This window comes from Typopeltis vanoorti, chromosome 20 (genome assembly GCF_054136105.1).
Source record: "Typopeltis vanoorti isolate ZY-2024b chromosome 20, IOZ_Tvanoo_1.0, whole genome shotgun sequence".
Classification (NCBI taxonomy): Eukaryota; Metazoa; Arthropoda; class Arachnida; order Uropygi; family Thelyphonidae; genus Typopeltis; species Typopeltis vanoorti.
Window position 1 is genome coordinate 107435632 of NC_143568.1, and position 22438 is coordinate 107458069.

The following is a 22438-nucleotide window of genomic DNA, read 5'->3' on the forward strand; positions in this document are numbered from 1 at the left end:
TTCCTTTCCAGTAATAGGCCTAGTGGTCTGTTACAGTCTCTTCCCATCTTTTCATAGGCTGTCCTCTATTCTTTCTCTCTTGAGGTCAATATCTCTCTGAGGAATCTTTCTTCACTCAATCCTTCTGTATATGTTATACCCATCTCTCTCTCTCTCTCTTTCTATAAAGATCCACATAATCTAAGACAGATATCACCTCAAGTTCCTTTAAGATATCACTATTTCTTTGGAAGTCTCGTCTATTATATCAAGTATTATTCCTGTGTTTCGCACAGGAATCTCATTTCAGAGCTTATCAGTCTTTTTCTATCTGTCTGAGTTATGGTCCAGGCTTCTGAACCATATGTTAGGATAGTTCTCTATTGAGTTATGGATTCTTATTCTTGTTTATTAAATTTAGATTGAATATCTAATTAACAGTTTTTATTATTTCTATATAACTGGTTATATCATGTTGCATGTCTTTCTATCTTTCATTAGATAAGTGGTAGCTTGATATTTGAATGTATTAACCTATTCTATAATATCACTGTTGACGCAAATTTTGCATCTAATTGGGTCATGGCCTTTAAATGCAATGACTTTGGTTTTGGAGGTGGAGATTTCCACACTGTATGTTTTTGCAATTTCATTTAATGAAAAGGCTGCTTGTTGCAATGAATTTTCATTATCTTCAATTAGAACCTGATCATCGGCAAATAAAATTGTATCAATGTTGTTGTAATCATTTATTTAATGCCAAAACTGGTTGTTTCCCTCCACTCTATTATATTATTATTAATACAGATATTAAAGAGGAGTGATGATAGACTACATCCTTGCCGGGCACCAGCATTTATGTTCTGTGATTTAGATTTTTTTTGTGCAGTCTTTCTTTCTTTTCTTCTTGCCCCCAATGCTATTATAGAATTAGAGGGCTAGGGAGGAATGTTTCCTATTTTACTATTTCATATTATGCAGTGGGAGTAGGCTAAAGTCCCAACCCATCTCGTCAACATGGAAACCCAGTGACTAAATCTGTGCACAATAATACATGAGGCCTGATCAAGGCCTTATACAATAGCATCATAATCTCTTTATTTCTGCATGTCAAGGTCCTCCACATCATTGCCATTATCCGATGCAATGTCTTCACAGCTTGTGCACAATGTGGCAACTGAATTTCAGGTCCTTGTCCACCACCACTCACAGATCTCCTTTAATATACACTTTGCATTCCATTGTTGTTTATCAAATTTCAAAACTTTACACTTTGCAACAGTGAACTGACAGTTCCACTTACTTGCCCATTTATGCAATCTATTCAAGTTGTCTGCATTGTTTCCTGCAATTTTGCATCATCTACAAACAGCTGCATATAACCAGTTAAACCCATTCCAGTATCATTAATATACAAACTAAGCAACAATGGCCCAAACCTTACCCCTGAGGCACACTACTAGTGATCTTCCTCTTTTTGGATACTGCACTCCCATATACAACCTTTGGATAACTATCTGACAGTCAGTCACTGATAAAACGCAGAAATCTGTTATTGAATCCAATCAGTTTCAATTTATTTAACAGCTTGTCGTGTGGCAATCTAGCAAAAGCACCTAAACCTCTTTTTATGCGAATTATTTTTTTACGCGCTTTTTATTCACTTTTACATGACCAACCTAAAGTCTAAGTTAGGAAAAAAATCCGTAATTCAAGAAAATTCTGAGAATTTTGTAGAATTGCATTCTCGTTTCAATTAAGAAAATTCTAAATTCTAGAAAATTCTGTAGAATTGCATTCTCGTTTCAATTAAGAAACGAGATTCCCAATAAATTCCCAATAAATGAAATTCTTACGAATTTCATTTATTGGGAATTCCACGAATTACATAACTGACTGCATAAAAAAAGCAGTTCTTAGCAGTTTGAATTTGGTGTTTGAGTAGACAACACAGTTACACATTTTTTAAGTGAAATCAAAATAAAAATCGCGTTACAAAATTAATAATTTTGCCAAGAAATAATAAATGGTAAGCTATATGTAATTGTCAAACTTTCATTTCATTAACCGAAGATTTTAATCCAGCCCTCACATGATGTTACCGATAACCAAAAAAAAAAAAAAAAGGAAAGCTTTCCTTGGATATAAAAATTCAAATTTTAGATCATCTTCAAACTGGGGAAGGTGCAACGGCTGTAGGCAAGCATTTTGGAGTCTGTGAATCAACTGTCAGATCTATAAAGAAAAACGAAGAGGCTATTAGAAAAGCGGTATGTTCTGATACAAAATCGAGTGAGAAATTATCATCATACACAAGAGATGTTGTTCTAGAAAAGGCCGAAAAAGCTTTAGTGATGTGGATAGAAGATAATGTACAAAAAAGAATGCCAGTTGATGGAAATTCCATCAAGCAATCAGCATTGAGATTTTATGAACAGATTAAAAAACTGCAGCCAGATACTTCATCTCAATTGAGGAAAAAATATGAATTTCATGCAAGCAATGGTTGGCTGGCTAAGTTTATTTATTAAAAGACATGCTCTTCACAATATAAAAATTAAAGGTGAAACGGCTTCTGCTGATGAAAACAGCTGCCAAAGCATTTCCACAAAAACTTGCTAAAATAATTGAAGATGGAGGTTACACTCGTGAACAAGTTTGGAATACGGATGAAACCGGCCTTTTCTGGAAAAAAAGGCCAAACAAAACTTACGTATCAAAAATGCAAAAAACTGTTGGTGGGTTCAAAGCAACAAAGGATCGCATAACACTCCTATTTTGTTCGAACGCTTTAGAGATCGGATGTTAAAACCACTACTCATAAATTGATCATTAAGACCACGGCCAATGAAAGGCGTAGATTTTCAAAAATTGCCGTTTGATTGGATGACCAACAAAAAAGCTTGGGTGACCATTGATATTTTCACTGAGTGGTTCCACAAACATTTTGTGCCAGAAGTTAGACGCTATTTGAATGACAAAGGTCTCGAATTTAAAATACTTTTGATTCTTGATAATGCACCCAGTCATCCTGCCATAAACACCCAAATGTGCAATTTTTTTTCTGCCGCCCAATACCACATCATTGCTACAACCTCTAGATCAGGGTATAATTGCGACTTTTAAAACATATTATGTCAGATGAACATTTCAGTATGTTTTGAACAAGCTAAATGATGATGAAACACTGTCAGTTATGGCTGTGTGGAAAAAATTTTCAATTATGGATTGTATTGATCAGGTTTGATTACTATTATCTGAATTGAGACCAGAAACTATGAATGCATGCTGGAAAGCTATTTGGCCCGCATGTGTTAAAGAGAATGCTCCTGTTCCCTTCAATCATACTGCAGAATTCCCCAAGTTTGGCATGTGAAATTGGTGGAAAAGGATTCGATGATCTTATGTCAGCAGATATCGAAGAATTGTTAATTGATAAACCTCTTAGCGAAGACGAAATAGTGGAGATTGTTTCTGAGACTCCTGAAAGCGAAGAAGTTAATGATAATGATCAAGATAATCCTACTTTTACTGCTGATATAATTAAAGAAGGTCTTAAACTGGCCAGTAATTTAGGCAATTATTTTGCCTGACATGATCCAAATGAAGAATACGCTGGGAAGTTTACATTAACATTAATGTAAACTCTTAACATTAACAACTTAAGCTCATGTCTTCATCATACAGAGAATTATATCACGACTTATCTAAAGTATCAACACAGCGATTAATAACTGAGTTCATGCCTAAAACTACTGAAACGACCAGTGGTACTTTTGTTCAAGATATGACAAGAAAAATTCCACAAGTTGAGGCGGAAGTCGATGATGATAATACCATATCTAGAAGTCCTTATTACAGTCTCACGAAAACGAAAGCTTTCGCGTTTATTGCCAGAAACTGATAGCGAATAACATAATTTTTTTATAGAATCCTTAGCAAACAACTGAAATGAATATGTTTTTTTAAAGTTATTAAAATTCATTATATGTATGTGTGTTCTCCATGAAATGTAAATAAAAATCTTATGATCCTAACGAATTTAATGTTTGTTTGTTTTTTTCATTATTTTGCTTATATTTCAGATTTGGAACCAATCTTCACTTTTTCTATAGAGTCAGTAGTTCTTTTTATGCGAATTCTATTTACATGTAATTTTTAGGAACATGTCTATCGCGTAAAAAGAGGTTTAGGTGTATATGCATCTCCCCTGTCCAAGGTATTTGTCACCTTGTTATAGTACATAAATAGTGAAACATGATCTCCCCCTTAACAAACCCATGCTGATAACCACAGAGAATACTGCTGTTATCAACCTATTCCTGTATCCTATTTCTCACCAATCTGTCTAGTATCTTCGCCACAACTCCATATACACTTGTAGCGACAGCCTCATGCAGTGGAACAATTTTATCTTCTTTCCACTCCCTTGGAACCTGTGCTGTTGTAAGACTCTTATTAAACAGGCAAGCCAATGCTACTGCCAATTCCTTGGAACACGGCCTTAAGACGTGTGGTGATATATCATCAAATTCCATCACCTTAATGACAGTCACTCTCCTTGATATGACCCATAGTAGCAGAAAGGCATGGAACTTTATCAACAGAATTAGGAAGGATTTCGCTAAGCCATATGAGCATCTGCAGGTAACAGCAAACCAAATTGCTCACCAGCTGCTGCTGAATGGAAAATTCCCTAAAAAGCAAACAAAAAAGAAGATACTTAGAACCTCAATGAGGAACAAAATATGATTAACTCAGATTTCACCATCACTGAACTCAAAGCTGTCATAAACCTATTAAAACCTAGAAAATCTGCAGGCCTTGATGATGTCTGTAACGAACAGATTAAACATTTTGGAACTAGGACTAAAGAGTGGTTATTAAACCTATACAACACTTGCCTCAGAACCCTAAGGATACCAACTATCTGGAGACATGCTAAAGTGGTGGCCTTTCTGAAACAGAAGCAAAAAATTACAGACCTATATCACTACTCAGCAACCTCTTTAAACTCTATGAACGATTAATTTTGAATAGGCTACAACCCCTAATTGAACCCCATCTTATTGCTGAGCAGGCTGGCTTTAGACCAGGCAAATCCTGCACATCACAAATTCTCAACCTCACTCAATATATAGAAAATGGTCATGAGCAAAAACTAGCCACAGGAGCAGTCTTTGTAGACCTAACTGCAGCATATGATACCATAAACCATCTCACACTCAGAAATAAAATATACAGAATAACTAGAGACTATTGCTTTGTCCTGCTGATCCAGTAACTCTTGGAAAACAGATGCTTTTACGTAGACCTTGGGGGTGTAGGAAGAGCCGCTGGCACCTCCAAAAAAATGGCCTCCCCCAGGAAGTGTGTTATCACCATTACTTTTCAACATCTACGACAATGATCTCCAAATCTTTCTAGGAACTAGAAATTTTATCTATGCTGATGACCTTGCCATAGCTACTCAATCAAAAAATTTAAAGTCCATTGAAACTACTCTATCACTTGCCTTAAATAGTCTAACTACATACTATACCAGCAATCAACTAAAACCAAACCCCTTGAAAACCCAGACTGGCCTTTTTCACCTTAACAATAAGGAAGCTGCAGATATCTTGGAAAGGCTCTAAAATAGAACATTCCTGGAACCCAATCTACCTTGGTGTGACTCTCGATCGCACCCTCTCATATAAAACCCACATAGAAAAAACAAAGGCAAAAGTGAATGCAAGAAACAATATACTACGAAAGCTTACCTCCTCCAAATGGGGTGCAGACCCTAACACACTGTGATCTTCTGCCTTGGCCCTTTGCTATTCTTCTGCTGAATACGCCTGCCCAGTATGGTCCAGATCCTGCCATGCTGAAAAACTTGATCCAGCATTGAATGAAAGCTGCCGCTTAATTACAGGATGCCTGAAACCAACACCTAAAAGACCTGTATACTTTGGCTGGTATTGCACCCCCTTCAATTTGAAGATCTGCATTCTCAGCTGATGAAAGAAGCAGACAAATGAATAATGAACGCCACCCACTATTTGGCCAGACCACAGTGCCCCAAAGACTAAGATCCCGACATAGCTTCCTGGCAACTGTTGAACCACCTAAAAACCTCCCAGAGACAAGACTTCAACAATGGCTTGCAGTATATCCTGAAAATAATACTGGTATTCCAATAGCCAAACATCTTCCACGTGGTGCCCACTTGGACTGGAATACTTGGAAAGCCTCAACAGACTGCGAACGATAGGGCGCTACAAACAAAACCTCATCAAATGGGGCTACCTCACTGGTCCAGACAACTGTGAGTGTGAGACAACCCAGTTCATGGAACACCTTCTTTCTTGCCCCTTTCTTCCATCACCTTGCATAAAAGAGGACCTTATATCCTGCACAGAAAGAGCAGTTGATTGTGCAAGATACTGGAGGAACATCTAACCATATTTATTGTTATATAAGTTATGTATAGTTTCCTTTTTTTCATATTTAATTATTATTTCCCTGTATAATTCGCCTACCAAATCTAAGCGGATCTCATTGTAATGTATCCTAATTCATTGTAAATCATGTTGTACCACTTGTGTTTGGATATGAAATAAATAACCTTAATGACATCAAGGTTATTTATTTCTTCTAATACGGCCTGCTCCCTCACAATTAAGCCATCCTCTCCTATGTCCTCTAAAGTTTCTCATGATTTCACCCTGAGGAGGATGAAACACCCTTATAAATTGATCATTTAATACCTGTATAATGTCTTCTGCAGCAGTACTATTCTACCATTTTCATCCATTAACATCATCTTACCATGATCATTCTTCCTCCTACTTGCCACATATCAATAAAACTCTCTAGGGTTTTTCTACACCTGATTTACTAATTTATGCTCATACTGCACTTTTGTTGTCCTTACTGAGTCACTCTCCTGGCTTGTTGTTTATATTCTTCGTGCAACTTATTATTACCATTATTCATCTTGTACCGCCTCCAAAGTGCCTTCTTCTTCTTTTCATGCTTGCCTCTCATTCATCCATTTTACACTTACCTTATTCAACCTTTTGACCTTTGGAATGCATTCACACATTGATGCTTTTATGTATTTCTTTGTCAGTTCCCAAGCAGCATTTGTTTCCTTTCCGCTCAACTCCTCATTCCATGCTATAGCTCCAAGCTGTCTCCTAAACTTACCACAATCACCAGCCTTTTGCTTTCACATATATCCTTTCCTCACACACGTCTGCATATGGCTAGTCACAACCCAGGTGATAACTTCATCTTCATCATTCTCATCAACTTGAGGAAAGTGCAAAACCCTACTCAGAATTACAATCTCTGATAAAATGATCAGATCTAAAACTCTTGATCCTCGTATGTCCTCCTTTACATGCAGCCTGAGATAGTTGTCTCTCAAGAACTAAAGAAATTAATTTTCCTTATTCCCAAATGCTACCTCTTCATTCCAATCTATACTGCTATAATTAAAATCGCCCATAATAATTACCCTTCCTTTTGTTCATTAACCCAAGTTGTTTATACATTTCTTCATCACCACCCACCACTCTGCCTAAAGCAACATCCAACTAAATGTCTTCCTGTCAACCTCCACCTCACACCACACTTCCTCATAACCATTGCCACTATTTCCCTCTTTCATGTCTACCTTATGTGGACATAATTCCCCTGCTATCATCAGCTGCACTCCTCTCCCTTCTTGTCCTTTCTATCCTTGTGAAAAACACTGTATCCATTTCTATTCTGTTAGGATATCATCTTTATTCAGCCATGTTTCACTTATTCCAACAATTTTAGGGCGAATAAACTCAATCACTGAAACCATTTCATGCCTTATTTCTAATACTCCTGGCATTTGTAAATAAACACAGCAGTTCACTTTTAGGTCTATAACCAGTCCTACCCAAGCCAGTTGTTGGTTGTGATTTCCCCACCACACCTGCCCATGCACAATCACCTTTATCACTGCTTACCACATATATCTGCTCAGTCTCAACTTCCCCACCCACATCCTGATCTAAGAATTTGTAATGGTGGGGCTGCAATGCTACCAGCCCAAACTGCACATAAATCATGTTACCACCACTACATTATCCCCATTTGGTAATGGTTTGGTGCAGTCCGCATTGAATGCAGCTCCAGCGTTGAGTATACTAGCCCACACAGCACACTGACTATTGCAAAATACAACTATTGCTACAAAATGAATTATATAAAATACTATTGAGCAGTATTGTATTACAAACAAGAAAATAACGGTTTTTTAGACCCGTTTTAACGACAACAACGTTAATTTGTGTAGTTGCGACGAATCTTGGGCTGCAATGCTACCAGCCCAAACTGCACGTAAATCATGCGTTACCCCTAAAGGCAGCAGCCCTTATAGATGAGCTGCCACTGATACATTCACTACTACTTCCAACATCCACTCTCCTTATGCCATGTCTCCCTGTCCAGCAGGGCTCAGCCATATTTCCCTGTTACTCTTGCATTCCTGTTCCCTCTTCATTTCTCAACTACTGTTGCCTTTGCCAAGCACTTCTGTCTGTTCAATACCACTGTCCTAATCTTTCACTTCATCTCTTACTTCTGATCTCTTGCTTGCATCACACACTGCACTTCCATCTAGCAACAAACTTTCTCAGGTATACTCACTCCAAAGCCATTCAAATGCAATCCATCAGGTCTGTATAATTCCATTCTTCCCTCAAATATATATGTCACACACTCATGTCCTCACATCCAAAGCATAAATTATCTTGCCCATTCTCCCTCCTGGATAGCAGACCTTATGGACTTATTAACCAATCCTCTAACAATGGAATCTCCATACAGTGATATTCTCAAATCACCTCTTTTACCCTTATTTTTCTTTCATTCTATTCTTATGTACACTTTTATTTGTTTCCATTAAATGTCTGATATCATGTTATCCCACTACATTATCCTCACTAGGTAGCAGCTTAGTGCGGTCTGCATTGAATGCAGCTCCAGCCTTGAGTATACTAGCCAATACTGATACTAGCCTACACTCTGCATATTCCTCATTTCATTTTCAATTTTGAATAATTGTTTCATCAATTATTCAAAATAGCGTAGTCTCACTACATCTCATTTTGCCACACCTTACTTCTGTTTCCTCATTCATACTTCCTTTTGATCCCTTATCACTTACTTTTGCTTCTATACTCTTGCTTCTTTCACTTTCTCATTAGCTTTCATTTCATTTCTGTTTCTTTCACTCCTTCAGTCTGTTTTGCATTTATTAACTCGTGGTCTAATAAAATATCTCACTTGCTACAATTCCATACTTTCTCTTGGCTCCTGTTCAGTCTCTCCACAAAAGAATTCTCTCACATTTCACCACACATATATATTACACTCACGACATCGAACCATTTTTGAAAAGTCTATGCCGTTAACAGCACTTAATTTTTGGGGCGCTTGCCTAGTCACACTGGTCAATGCCCGTGTGTTTGATCTTGCAAGTACCACAAAATTTCAATTAATAAAGTCAGTAACAATTCCCCAAGGCCAAAAATCACAGACACACACTAAATTATCAAAAATAAACAATACTATACTACAATTCAAGCAATTTCACCAATTATTATGCAAAGCACTTATCTTTTACGAAGCTCTTTTCTAATAACGCACACGTTGCGGTCCTCTAGTGGAAGATTAAGCCAATTTATGTTTATAATTTCTTAGCATCTTTAATTTAATTAATAACCAAGTGAAAAAACATTCAACCACAAACTCTAATCGAGAGTATTTTAATAATAAGGTGTTACACCTTTTCGCCTCTTGTATATGTGAAATATATATCAAGAGCCAACACATTATTAGCAGTGCATCTTCATGCAAATTGAAGCAACTGCAGGGAAACGACACCACATTCCATTAGATGCTTATTTATGGTATGGTTTCTACTGGCATGGTCTTTATCAGGACCCTTTAGTGGATGCTTTTCCTTGGGAAATAACAGTTCATGATCAATGGTTCATGAGTTAAAATGATCCTTCAGGTCACTCACTGAGGTTAAAGTGATCTGAGGGATCACCTATTTTTGAAGAAGACACAACTTTACCTATATAAAGGTCAAAATCAGTCTGGGTAGTAACCCTTTCCATAATGCATAGCATTATACATATCTGAAAGGATGTGTGCTTTGCATTATTGGATGCTAAGGCAATTAATGTGAAGTCATTAGCCTCATTACACAAGTAGACTAGTCATGAAGTTACTTCATGGCTGTTGCATGGAGAATATAGAATTTGAATATAAACTATTGACTTGGATAAGTGGGTCGCTAATGGACAAATATCAAAGTGATACATGACGGCATGAGTCTGCCAGATTTAAGGTGACCTGCGGTGTGCCCAAAGGATCCATCTTTGAACCATTGTTGTTGTTCTGGGAAGAATCTGACAGGAGATAATCAGTTGTTTGCTGATGATAACAAGAATAGTAGGACAATCAGAGATAACACTGATCTTCATCATTTACTGAATAATTTGAACAGGCAAAGTTAATGGAACTGTGGGCAAATGACTGTGGCTATCAATTCAATGTTAGTAAGTAAAGCTATGCACTTTAGCATTTCCATGGTGAAATCACCAACAGCATATTATATTGGTGGGATTATGCTTGGAGAAACACTGATGAGGCTTGAGATCTTGGAGTTATGGTGGACAGGAATTTGAAGTACAAATGTCACATAGCAAATTCAGCTCAGAGAATAACTGCTCAAATGAATACTGACAAGCAAAGTTCCCTCTACAGCATGCACGTGTGCACATGCACACTCGTCAAAATGCGAACACATGTGCCAAGTAAATGTGCACCCAAAATTTCCGCTTTCAGAATTTTTAATTTACAATCAATGATTTTTGAACACACTTTAAAAACAAATTATATGATAAATCATACTTGTCACTTGTGCAGTAATTTCTCCAATGCCTCCACTTCAATTAGTTACTTTTAGCCTGTGCCATATGAGTAAACTGATGCTGACATCAGCATGCTTCAGAGGCATATTTGTTTAGAGTGTGTACTCTGTAGACAATACAGTCACTTGAACTTGTGCAAATGGTGATGGATTTTTGTAGCTAGGCAGATTTTAGAGAACTAATTTAGTACTCGTCATTTTACAGGTTATAGCTAGACAAATAAAAAAAAAGGGGGTAACTAACATCAATTTGAGAAACATTACATTAGCATTTTTAGTGTGTTAAATGCTCAAAATGTTGCCATTGAAATTACAGGGAAAAGAACTACAATTTGAGTTTAAATTGCAGTGGCTGGACAAATGTGTTTGAAAAGACAATGCCAACATCAAAGAACAACATGCAGAAGCTGCATGTTGTTCACAACAAAACATTGTGCAGCAGCCTCTGCAACAATGTGTGCAGAGGATGCTGCACACATTGAATATGAGACTGGAAACTTGTGCACAAAATGTTTTTCATGTGCATGTGGGGCAGCAAAATTTAGAGGGAACATTGCCAACATGTAATTTCACATCTTTACAAAGCATTGATACAAACAACCTGGAATTATTGCACGCAGCTTTAATCTCCTGGGTTTAGAGGGGATAAAGAAGCTCTGAAAAGGGTGCAAACAACATTTACAAAGATGATATTGAGATTATGAAATGTAGATTATGAGCATAGATTGAGTGTGTGTGTGTGGACAGAAGAAAGAGGGGTGATATGATAGAAATACAGAAATTTCTGAAAGGGTGTTACAGGATATTGGTTAATGAAAATTTTCGTTATATGGAAGACGAGAAGAGGACAAGGAAGCATCCATGGAAGTTTGGTTTCTGTACAGTGAAGAAAGCGGTGAGAACTAGATTTTGCTCTCACAGAGCAATGAGTGAGTGGAACAGTTTGCCTGTTGAAATGGTGAGTACATCTAGTGCAAATGAGTTTAAGAGATGTATGACAGCTGGAGTAGTTGATGTATTGCCTCCATTGAAGGGTCCTTGAATCCCTGAAGGTCTCTGATAACAACAATAATAATTCTTTACCTAATCATAAGCAGCAAAGTTTGCATGAAGTATCTTCACAACCAATTCTACTTGTATGTAGAGGCTCTTGACTTCACATCAATTCTGTCAGTATCCTATAATGTAAAGAGCACTTCCTTTTGGACGTGCATATTACTATGTATTACGGAAAGGGTCACTACCCAGACCGGTTTCAACCTTTACTCAGGTTTCATCAGTGGCAGCCAAGATTTTGGAAGATACTAAGGTTAAATCCATGCAGAAGTCATTTTTTTCATATACAAGTAGTAGAACAGTGTACCACCATATTATTCAAATATTGATCAGAATGTAATTTTTTGTCAAGTATACTTTGTAACTAAGCAAGAAAAACTTTCTACAATTATCTCTGACTGTACACCATTCTACTACTTATATATGGAAAAGATATGACCTCTGCATTGATTTGAACCCGAGTATCTTCCTGGGTCTAGAGGTTGCTGACAGGCCTCAATAAAGGTAGGAACTAGTCTGAGTTGTGACCCTTCCCATAATGCATAGTAATATACATATCTAAAAAGAAATGTGCTTTGCATTATGGTATACTGAGGCAATTGATGTGAAGTCAACAGCCTATATACAAGTAGACTAGCCACAAAGATACTTAACATGCAAACTTTGTTTGCTTACACTTGGATAAAGGATTAAAATACGAACATAATTTCCTGTCAAGTATAATATAGCCTGTAACTAAGTGAAAAATCTTTCTACAGCTCAATTATCTGTTGTATGACAATCCTTAAGTGTCTGGATGACTGATAATTTACAGTACCAATGTTTTCATTTTCTCAATTCTGCTCAGTCTTGGATATGAAATATTCAAAACTGATTATCAACCAAAGTCTGATGCTATTAAAAGCACATGCTTGTTATATAAATTCACCTCTTCTTCCTGTCAAGCAGCTAATTAAGGAAATGAAAAAAAAAATTAATGACTGAAATCTCTCCAATAAAGAAACAGAATAATAGTACACTTAAAAACATATTTTAAAAATTTGCTCACCGTTTTGTATAAAGCTCATATAATTCGTGACCTTCATGACATGCATAACTGCATGCTAAACAAATCCCTGCAGGTTCCATATCTGGCGTAATACATGTAGCACATGCATACAATGCTTGCCTTTTATTATAGCCCTGAAATTATATATTTCATGTCATCACAGACTTTTATGGGGAAAAAAATTCATTAATTATAGTTACAAACTCATTAATTACAGAAGATGATACAAATGATCTTAAAATACCAATTTGCTGCCTTAATCACTTAGCTAACCAGAAGAGGTGGGTTAGTACCAAAACATTTCTATCAGAAATTATATCCAAATAATACACATTAATCAAATTCCCAACAATTCCATCCACTCTCCCAATAATAATAATAATAATAAAACACTATTAATTTAAATATTTTTCCAATAAAAACAGAATTATAATGGGTGGGGGGGATTATTCCAAAGCAGTCTAATCAATTAGTATAATAATGACAACTATAACTTAGAAGCACAGCTATTTCAATTACACTGACCTCAGGATTAATGTCTTTTATCACAGTTTCATAAAATGCAGTGCTATATCCATAATGAATTGAATTTCTGATTTTAAAACTGATAATGGAAATTAGTAGGGGAAAAGTGTGAAAGGATGCAAAAGCAGACTGTACAGTGATGCATTTACCAAAAGCATACTAAAATTAGCAGAATATATGAAGCTTTAAAAGACATGCAAGGATGTAAAATTTGGGAATTCTCAAAGTAAAACACTTGAGAAATAAATGTTCAAAGAAAACAGTAGTGACAGCTGGAGAATAACAGTGTAGTTTGAAAGGTGTTAGCATATTACTCAAGTATGAGCATGGCTCGACAAATTATGTAAAATCCTACTTGCCATGCAAGAAATGTACCTGCCCAAGCCCCCCACCACTTTTTAATGACGTCTCAATAAGAGTTCCACGAATGGATAAGTGGTGAAATATCTGTTTTTGTCAAGTTAATATTCTGTTTAGAGAGTTAATTTTTTATTAAATAAAAATATTCTATTTTGTCTGGTCTGCAGCTACTTGCCAGCTGGCAAAACCTACTCACCACACAGATGACAGTAGACAAGTGTATTTATCGAGTGGTGAGCATGAGAATAATAAATTGAAAAGCTAAAGCAGATAATGAAGAGCAATAATAGCTGAAGGGAGAAGGTGTGCAGTCTGCAATTGTATAATGTGAATTTGAGGAAAAGATGGAATGGAGTAAGCAAGTAGGGTCTTTGCCGGCCGCATGCAATGTCTATCTAAGTGCCCCTGTAACGATCCAGGCGTGTGTGGTTCTTTTACGATAATAAAAATTTAAATTATTTGAAATTTCTTAAATAAATTTTGACAGAACAGTCACACGTTGGTTCACTAAATGAAACGAACCGTTGATGTTGACTAAGTCATATAATCATTAAAAACCCGAATATATTAAAAAAATTCTCAAGAGTTAAAGCAAATTTGGATAAAGCCACTTGACTTTAATCGTTGAATATAATGATACAGAAATTATAGCCTTCTCACCGACCCGAATCGCTAACAAAATTAAAATGAATTTTAATTAAAGTTAAAATTTATTTGAACTAAAGTTTAAAAAATTCTTGCATTTTACTAAATTCTTAGTAAGTTGTAAAAATTTTTTAATAATTTTTATAAGTGGAACTATCTTTTAGGAAAATAAAAGAAACTCAAGATAGATGAGAAAATAATTCAGAAATAATAATTAGAACATTTTATTAATATTAATATAAGTATTCAAAAAATAAAATCTTTACAGAATAACAGAAAATAAATTAAATTACATAAATATACTTGAAATTTTTTTATTAAAATTTTAGTGTTCTTGATTTCATATTCACCAAATTAGAAATAATGGTCTTAATGTCTAATTCCGCACATACATCATTTTCAATAGCTATTAATGCCAAACTAACAAGCCTTTTTTGTGACATGCTTGTTCTTAAGTAGGTTTTAATCAATTTCAAATTGGAAAAGGAACGTTCACCGCTCGCTACACTAACAGGTAAGGTTAATAGTATTCTTAAAGCAATTGAAAAGTTAGGGAAAGATAAATTATTGGACACAATAAAATTAAGAATATCGAAAGGGTTTTGAATATTTAAATTATCCTTCCGAAAAATATCCCGGAAAGCACATAACTCGTCATATAGTTCTTTTGCATTTACGTCTTTATTGTCTCCGTCCATCAAGAGAATCTCACAATTTTTTTGTAAATCTTCGTTATTAATTTGTAGTAATCTATACAATAAATTGAAATTATCATAATATGTTTTTAGTTGTTGAAAACTTTCTATTAACGAACACATTGAAACGTCTAGAAGTGTATAAAACACATTCACTCTAAATTTATCTTCTGGCGATTGTGGCCTTTCGTCATGATGCTCGTAGTCAAATTGTCGTGTCTTCTTTTGTCGTCGAACTTCCGTACCAGTTTTAAATTCTTGTTGTCCGTCCACCTCTTCACTCAGTTCATTTGCCGTTTTTAGAACTTCTTTAAAATTTGCATCTGATCGATACTCTTGTAAGAATATTTTTAAGTTTTCGATAGATTCTAAAGCAAGCGTAATGTTCATATTTTTGTCTTGAAGCATTTTACTCACAGGCTTTATTCTGTTAAGTAAATCATGCCAAATTATAAGAGAACAAATAAATTTGTAGTCCTTCATTTTAGCACATAATGTTTGTGTTTCATGCTGAGTTTCTTTATTAAAATTTTCATTATTTAAAATTTCAAAAAGTGCATTGTAAATTTCTCCTAACTGATATCGTAGAGGGCAGATTGCATTAATTTTACTTTCCCATTGCATTTCTGATGGCTGTTTCAATGTTAAATTTTTTACGAACTTTAAAAGGATTGGCCAATGTTTGTAAGAGAATGAAAAGAAATTATATATTTCTTGAATAATTACAAAGAAACTAATTGTATCTACATTCACTTTGGCTGCATCGTTAATGATTAAATTTAGAGTATGAGCAGCACATGGCATGTAAAAAGCTCAAGAATTTTTGTTCAAAAGCCAATTTTGAAGCCCATATTCTTTCCCTTTCATATTTTCCCCATTGTCATGCCCTTGACCTCGCATGTCTTCAATGGGAATATTCCATTTTTCCAGTTGTTCCATTATTGTTGCACATAAACCATGTCCTGTGGAATCTGATATATCTGCAAAACCTAAAAAGTTTTCCCTGATCTTGACAATTCCATTGTCACAGGAAACAAAGCGAATAATAATGGTCATTTGTTCTGTTTTACTTGCATCAGGTGTGCAGTCTAAAATTATGGAATAATATTTAGATTTTCGAATTTCTGTTGTATCCCTGATTGCATTACTTAAACTTTTCAATATTTCATTTTGATTGTCTTTACTCAAATAGTGTACTCTATTGTTTCCTTGTAGGGCCTTTTCAACATGATTTTCCATAACGGGATCAAACTTCGCAAACAGTTCGACTAATTTTAAAAAATTGCCGTTATTGCTTTCATATAATTTATCAGATGATCCACGAAAAGCTAAATTTTGGCTACCAAGGAATTTTATAATTTCAATCAAGCATTCTAAAACATTCGTCCAATGTTTCTTTTCCATTTCATACATGCTTTGGGTCTGGCAATCATTAGTAGTTTTGTTTTTTACATTTTTATCAAGTTCTTCCATTTTAAGAAATTTTTCATGTGAGCTAAACTAGTCTCATGCCTATGCAAAGTTGTACTTGCATTTCTCCAATCGTTATAACCTTCTACAAGACTACTTGATTCAGTAGGTGCGAAAAGTTTGCAACAAAAGCAAAAAACAGAATTTAAAGTTTCGGAATAAATGAGCCATGTTCTTGGCACGAGCTCCCCATTTTTCTATTATAATACGTGTCGCCAAATTTAAAACAACTCGTAAATTTTCATCAATATTTCCCCATTCACATGGATCTTCTAAATTTACAGACACTAACAATGTGTTAGTTTCATGGTCAACTACAACTAAATCTTCTCCTAACCATTTTTCACTTAAATCCTGCATCTTGTTATCTTGTTCAACAGTTGTAATAGTACTTTTATTCAAACTGGATGATGTGCATAGTTCTTCAACTCTGATTTCTGATGTATCGAATATTCAGAATATTTTAATATTTTAATAAATTTATTAGGAGCCCCAGTTTGTTTCTTAATATCTGCTTCTTTCGCAGCATGACACTTACAATTTTGTGCACCAGATAACTTTTTTTAAATTTTTGATTCCATTTCTATTTTATACCCACAAGAAAGTATTACACAACACGACACAGAGACGAAACAATAGTCCGCATTGCGCTACTGTCAGTAGCCTATTGAGATGCGTACTGTTATAAATCTACTGTTGCTATCCTGTCATTACTGTGACATTGAAAAATTTTATTATTTTAACTTTGTATACTTGTAATTTCTATTAATTACTTGTGATATTCTAATGTAGCTGTGCGTACTTTCTCTCTCTCTCAGAATCTCTCTTGTTTATATTATTACGTGCTATGTTTACAAGAAAGTCAAATAACATTTATTTACATTACTATGAAATATACACGAATTTAAACATTAGGGAGATTGCTTTCTCTATCCTTCTATAAAAACTCTTTAGCAAAATTTAGAACCTTTTTTTCTTCAACTTTAAAATGCTTTCTTTAACACAAAACGTTATATACTCTCAGTTTACAAATTTTACTTATTAAACTCCAAGCTTACTCGCAAAGAGGTTACCTAAATCTCTCTGTTAAGTTATCTTTACAAATTTGATATCAACTTCTAACATGCCAATTGATTCTCTTAAGGACACTTCTTAACCTTATTAAACATATATCTTAAAAGTCTTTCTAATACATGTATAAGAGGAATTATATAAACGTTTTGAACTTACAAAGGCTCTGTATCTCACAATTAGTCAAAAGTCTTTCACTAAAAGTTCTATGGCAATTCTTTCATCTCAGATCTTCATCTGGAATTTTGGCTTCAGCTATATCAATTGGGAATGTAGGGGGACTCATACAGTTCCGGAAAAATGTTATTCTCCCACGGCGAAAAGAAAAACTTACGAGTGAAGGCACTTCGGGAAATTTGCCTCGCCGAAAATGCCTGGACGGCTGCCGTCTCAAGTAGCTTGAATTGCCGCCTCTAACAAACTGAAAATGCTGCCTCCAAGAAAAATGAAACTGTTGTCAACTGTCAATCAGGATCCCTCTGGACTGGAAACTTTTCTCTTCTACGGCGTTTGGGACTTCTCCTTTCGGCAACTTGAAAGCCCTGTCTGTGGCCTAGAAGTCGTTTCTCTCTAGCGACGTCTCAAACCGAGAAGCTCCTTTCTGGAAGTGGAAAACTCCTCTCTCAACCAACGTCTGGATCTGGGATGCTCTCTGACAATGTCTGGAATCAAGCAGCTCTGTCTCTCTTCAGCAACGTCTGGGACCGGACAGCTTTAGCAATGTCTGGAACCGAGCTGCCTCCTCTTTGACAGCATCTGGAACTGGGCAGCCTCTCCTGTCTCTCTGTGGACGTCTCTGGAACCGGGCCCCTCTACTTCTGCAGCAATCTCTGGATCATGCAGCCCCTTGTGTTTGCTTCAGTCCCTTTTTATTATACCCCCTCTGAGACCTTGCATGAAGTTTGGCAACCTCCAAAGAATCAGTATGATTCTTTCATCTTAAGTTTTAAGTTCGGCGCGCATTTGTTCTCCTCTGCTTTCTTTTAATTGTAAGTTGCCAGCCATCGGAAAGATGTTTGAACCTTTCTGACTGACTTAGCAGATGTTTACACTTAGAGCCTGCAAGCCTTTCTCATACAAACAAATTTTAATAACAATCTTTCTAATGCTGCCATGTAGATCTATTACATGCAGCTTCGGCAATATAAACATTGCCTTTGTTTTTAACACTCTAACATATTCTTATTAAAGCAGTATATATAGTTAACTTCCAGAGTGTTATTTACAATAATATCTAAAACAAACTATACAGAGACAAACAAATTTTATTTTTACAATATTCACATGGGACTTAACCTAAGTAAACAATCGAATGTAATGTGCTTTGGAATATTTAAGCTACAATCGAGTTTTTACAGTACCATATGACTAGTTACGTAGCAACAATGTTTTGTACGAAAATTCGTTTCTGCACATAAAAACCGTTCACCGTTTCACTTTAGATTCTGGAGGCAAGCATTTAGCCTGCTCTCGCTGCAAAATTGTAAACAGCCGGCAATATACAATTTTTTAAAAATTTTTATTTGGTGTATCCGGCTTTATTTGTTTTAATATTGATCATTCTAAGAATTTTTTGTTTTTATGATAAAAATTTTGTTTCTTAAAAATGAACGTATGACTCGTGTCCCGGCGCCAGCATGCCCGCTTCCGCTGGCCCTGTTTGGAATGGATGTTGTTTGACAAGAGAGTAAATGCAATGAGATGCATTTACAATGAATGAACAAATAAACTTAATAGAAGTTTGGAAGGATAAAAAGTGGATGCAAGGATAAGAGAATGGATACAAAAGGATCAAGTGATATGCATGAGGACGAAATGAGTGAAATAGAGGTAAAGCACAGAAAGTGCAATAACTAGTTGTATAGGTGAGATAGTCTGAAACAGTGTTAAGTCATATCAGAAAAAAAAGTAAGGATATAGGAAAGTCATGAACCTGTGAAACAGCACAAGAGAATAATGATATAAGCATGTTCACATATGGATCTTCATATGAACTGGGTACATGTGTGTGCTACCTCTTTTGAAATCTCTCATCTCCTACTTCTGTTTAAATAACCATACTACTACAGATTAATACTTCTCACATATTACTGAATAGTAATGGAGTAAACTTTTAACTTCCAAAAACTCATAAAATTCAATGCTACAGTGGATAATTTGAAATAGTGAATTTCTTTAAGAATAGTATTATGTCTTATGTGGGGGAGGAGGACTTGATTGGGACTTTTTTTTGTTATAATAGTCCCAATCAAGTCCCCTGAGAAAAATTAAGGTGAACATCTGTTCACCTTAATTTTTCTCAGAACTCTCCTATCTGTGATTTGATTTGTATTCTTTAATAAACTGTTTTATTTCTAATTCAACTCTTGGATCCATGTCAGAATCAACTTGAATCAGTATATTGTCTTACATACTGCTAGTGTTTTGGGAAATTTTTCTCTCATCTTTCTACAAAAGAATGCCAATATTTTAAATGCAACTATTAATTGAAAAAAAATTAAGCTATAGCAGCAGCAAATATTGTAACATTTTGAATGCATTTTCCATTTTTCATTTGGGATGTGCAAATTCAATGAGAGCTCCATATGCATCTTGCCTAGTACACTCTATTTCCAGTGTAACAGTAATACCTCTCATGTTTTCTTGAATTTTGTAGTGAAATCAATTCACTACATAACCCTATAAAAAAAAATTAGGGTTGGAACTATGAGACGATCAGGAAACTGTTTCTTTTCTACACAAACAACTATTCAAGAAATGGGTATCCAAAGTTCTTAAAAATTTTGTAGTACCATGCTTCTCAATGCTGTCAGTTTCTTTAAATTGATAATATCACTGCTTTACAGACTCATTCAGTGGGTTGTTCCATATGAATCACTTGCTCAAATTTTACACTTATAAAATACCCCTTTGAGATGTCTATCAAACTACTATCTTGATAACTGCAGATTAAAATGGGAGAAGTGAGCACAAAATTCTGAGTAGATGAATAGCTATCTAATGTAACCATCAACAATCAATTCAAAAAATATTTTGAATGTGCATAAATTTGTGAAAACTATGTATATTTATTAAAGTGATTTCTTACCATATCAGTCTCAATGATTGTATTATCCATTTCCATATTTAATTTGCCACCTGTGCTGGAAAATTGTGCAATAGCTAATATATATATATATATATATATATATATATATATTACTAAAGTAAGGAGTATTAAAAAAAAGATGACAGGCGAGTTGTACCACTGATGGCTGACTAAAGATTATTAATGTATGCAAAACTTCATTAAATGAGAACAACATACAGATGGGAATAGTGGAAAGATATAAAATCTTATGTGCTGGATGGGGCATAAGATTATGCACAGATAATGCACAGACAGTGATATTTTTGGACTCCATGAAAGGTTGGTTTCCTAAAAGATACTAGCAACTTGTGTATATGTTGAGGGCAGTAGTGGGTTCTCAAGACAAAAGGTTCTTAAGCCGCTACTATTCAACTTATTTGTTAATGATATTTCATATGAAACGACAGAATATATTTAGTAGTTTGCTAATGATGTTGGTTGGGGGTGGTACTAACAAGAAGTAGCATTTAGGTAACACGAGGACTCTGCATAGGAAGCAGAAATAAAGCATAGTGAAAGAAGAAGAAGTTTGCTAATGATGTACAGTTCATCATCATCATCAAATTCCTGACATGTACCCTCAAATTGTGTACAGGATATGATAGTACTACATGAAAAATTAACATCATTATTAACTTCCTATCTACAATTTTCCTCCAAATCAGTCTGTTACTTGTCAAGACTCCAACATTATCAGATCTTATATTTCTATCGTCTAAGGCACTTTGTACCGTATCCATCCACCTATATCTTAGTCTTCCTCTGGGTCGTTTTCCTGCCATCTGGCAGAGAACACTTGTTTTGCTAATCTTTCCTCACCCATTCTGTTTAAGTGACCATACAACCAGAGATTAGCTCTGCTAACGCATTCCTGGATGCTGACCATGTCAAGTTCTTTCCTAATATTCTCGTTTTTAATATGATATTGCCATTGATGCCATCTGTTCATGCCTCTAATCTTTCTCAGGACTCTCATATGCGGTGTCTAGTCTTTGGTCAAGTGTTTTACTTCTGACCCAGCTCTCAATCCATAAGTTAAAACTGGTTTGAACACTGTCTTGTATACAGCTAATTTAGTGTTCTGACTAATTTCTCTCTTATTCCATATGAATTTATTCAAATGATGCCTACCATACCAGCTTTGTTGATTCTGTTGTATATTTCCATATTTAATTTACCATCTTCACTAAAAATCATCCCTAAGTAGCTGAAAAGTTTTACATGTTCCACAGGTTCCCCGTATACAACACAGATGACATTTTCAACAATTCTACCTATTTTCATTGTCTTTCTCTTTTTAATGCTGAGCTTCATACCATATCTATTACAACAGTTATTCAATTTAGTCAGGGAATCTTGCAAACTTGTAGAGGATTTATTTAGAAGTATAACATCGTCTGCATAAAGCGAAGAGCTGACATTAACATCTCCAATTAATACCACTTTCCTTCATAATGTGATCCATATAAATAATGAATAACAGAGGGGAT

At 35.2% G+C, this 22438-nt stretch overlaps 1 protein-coding gene across 1 annotated transcript in view; it reads right to left on the reverse strand.

The window, feature by feature from the left end:
• Nucleotides 1–22438, reverse strand: part of LOC150095766 (putative E3 ubiquitin-protein ligase UBR7) — a 105865-nt gene that overhangs the window by 73782 nt on the left and 9645 nt on the right. Inside the window, exon 2 of the mRNA XM_090410237.1 lies at nucleotides 13053–13186. Coding sequence (XP_090266363.1) covers nucleotides 13053–13186 — 134 coding nt within the window. The remainder of the gene's footprint in view (nucleotides 1–13052; nucleotides 13187–22438) is intronic.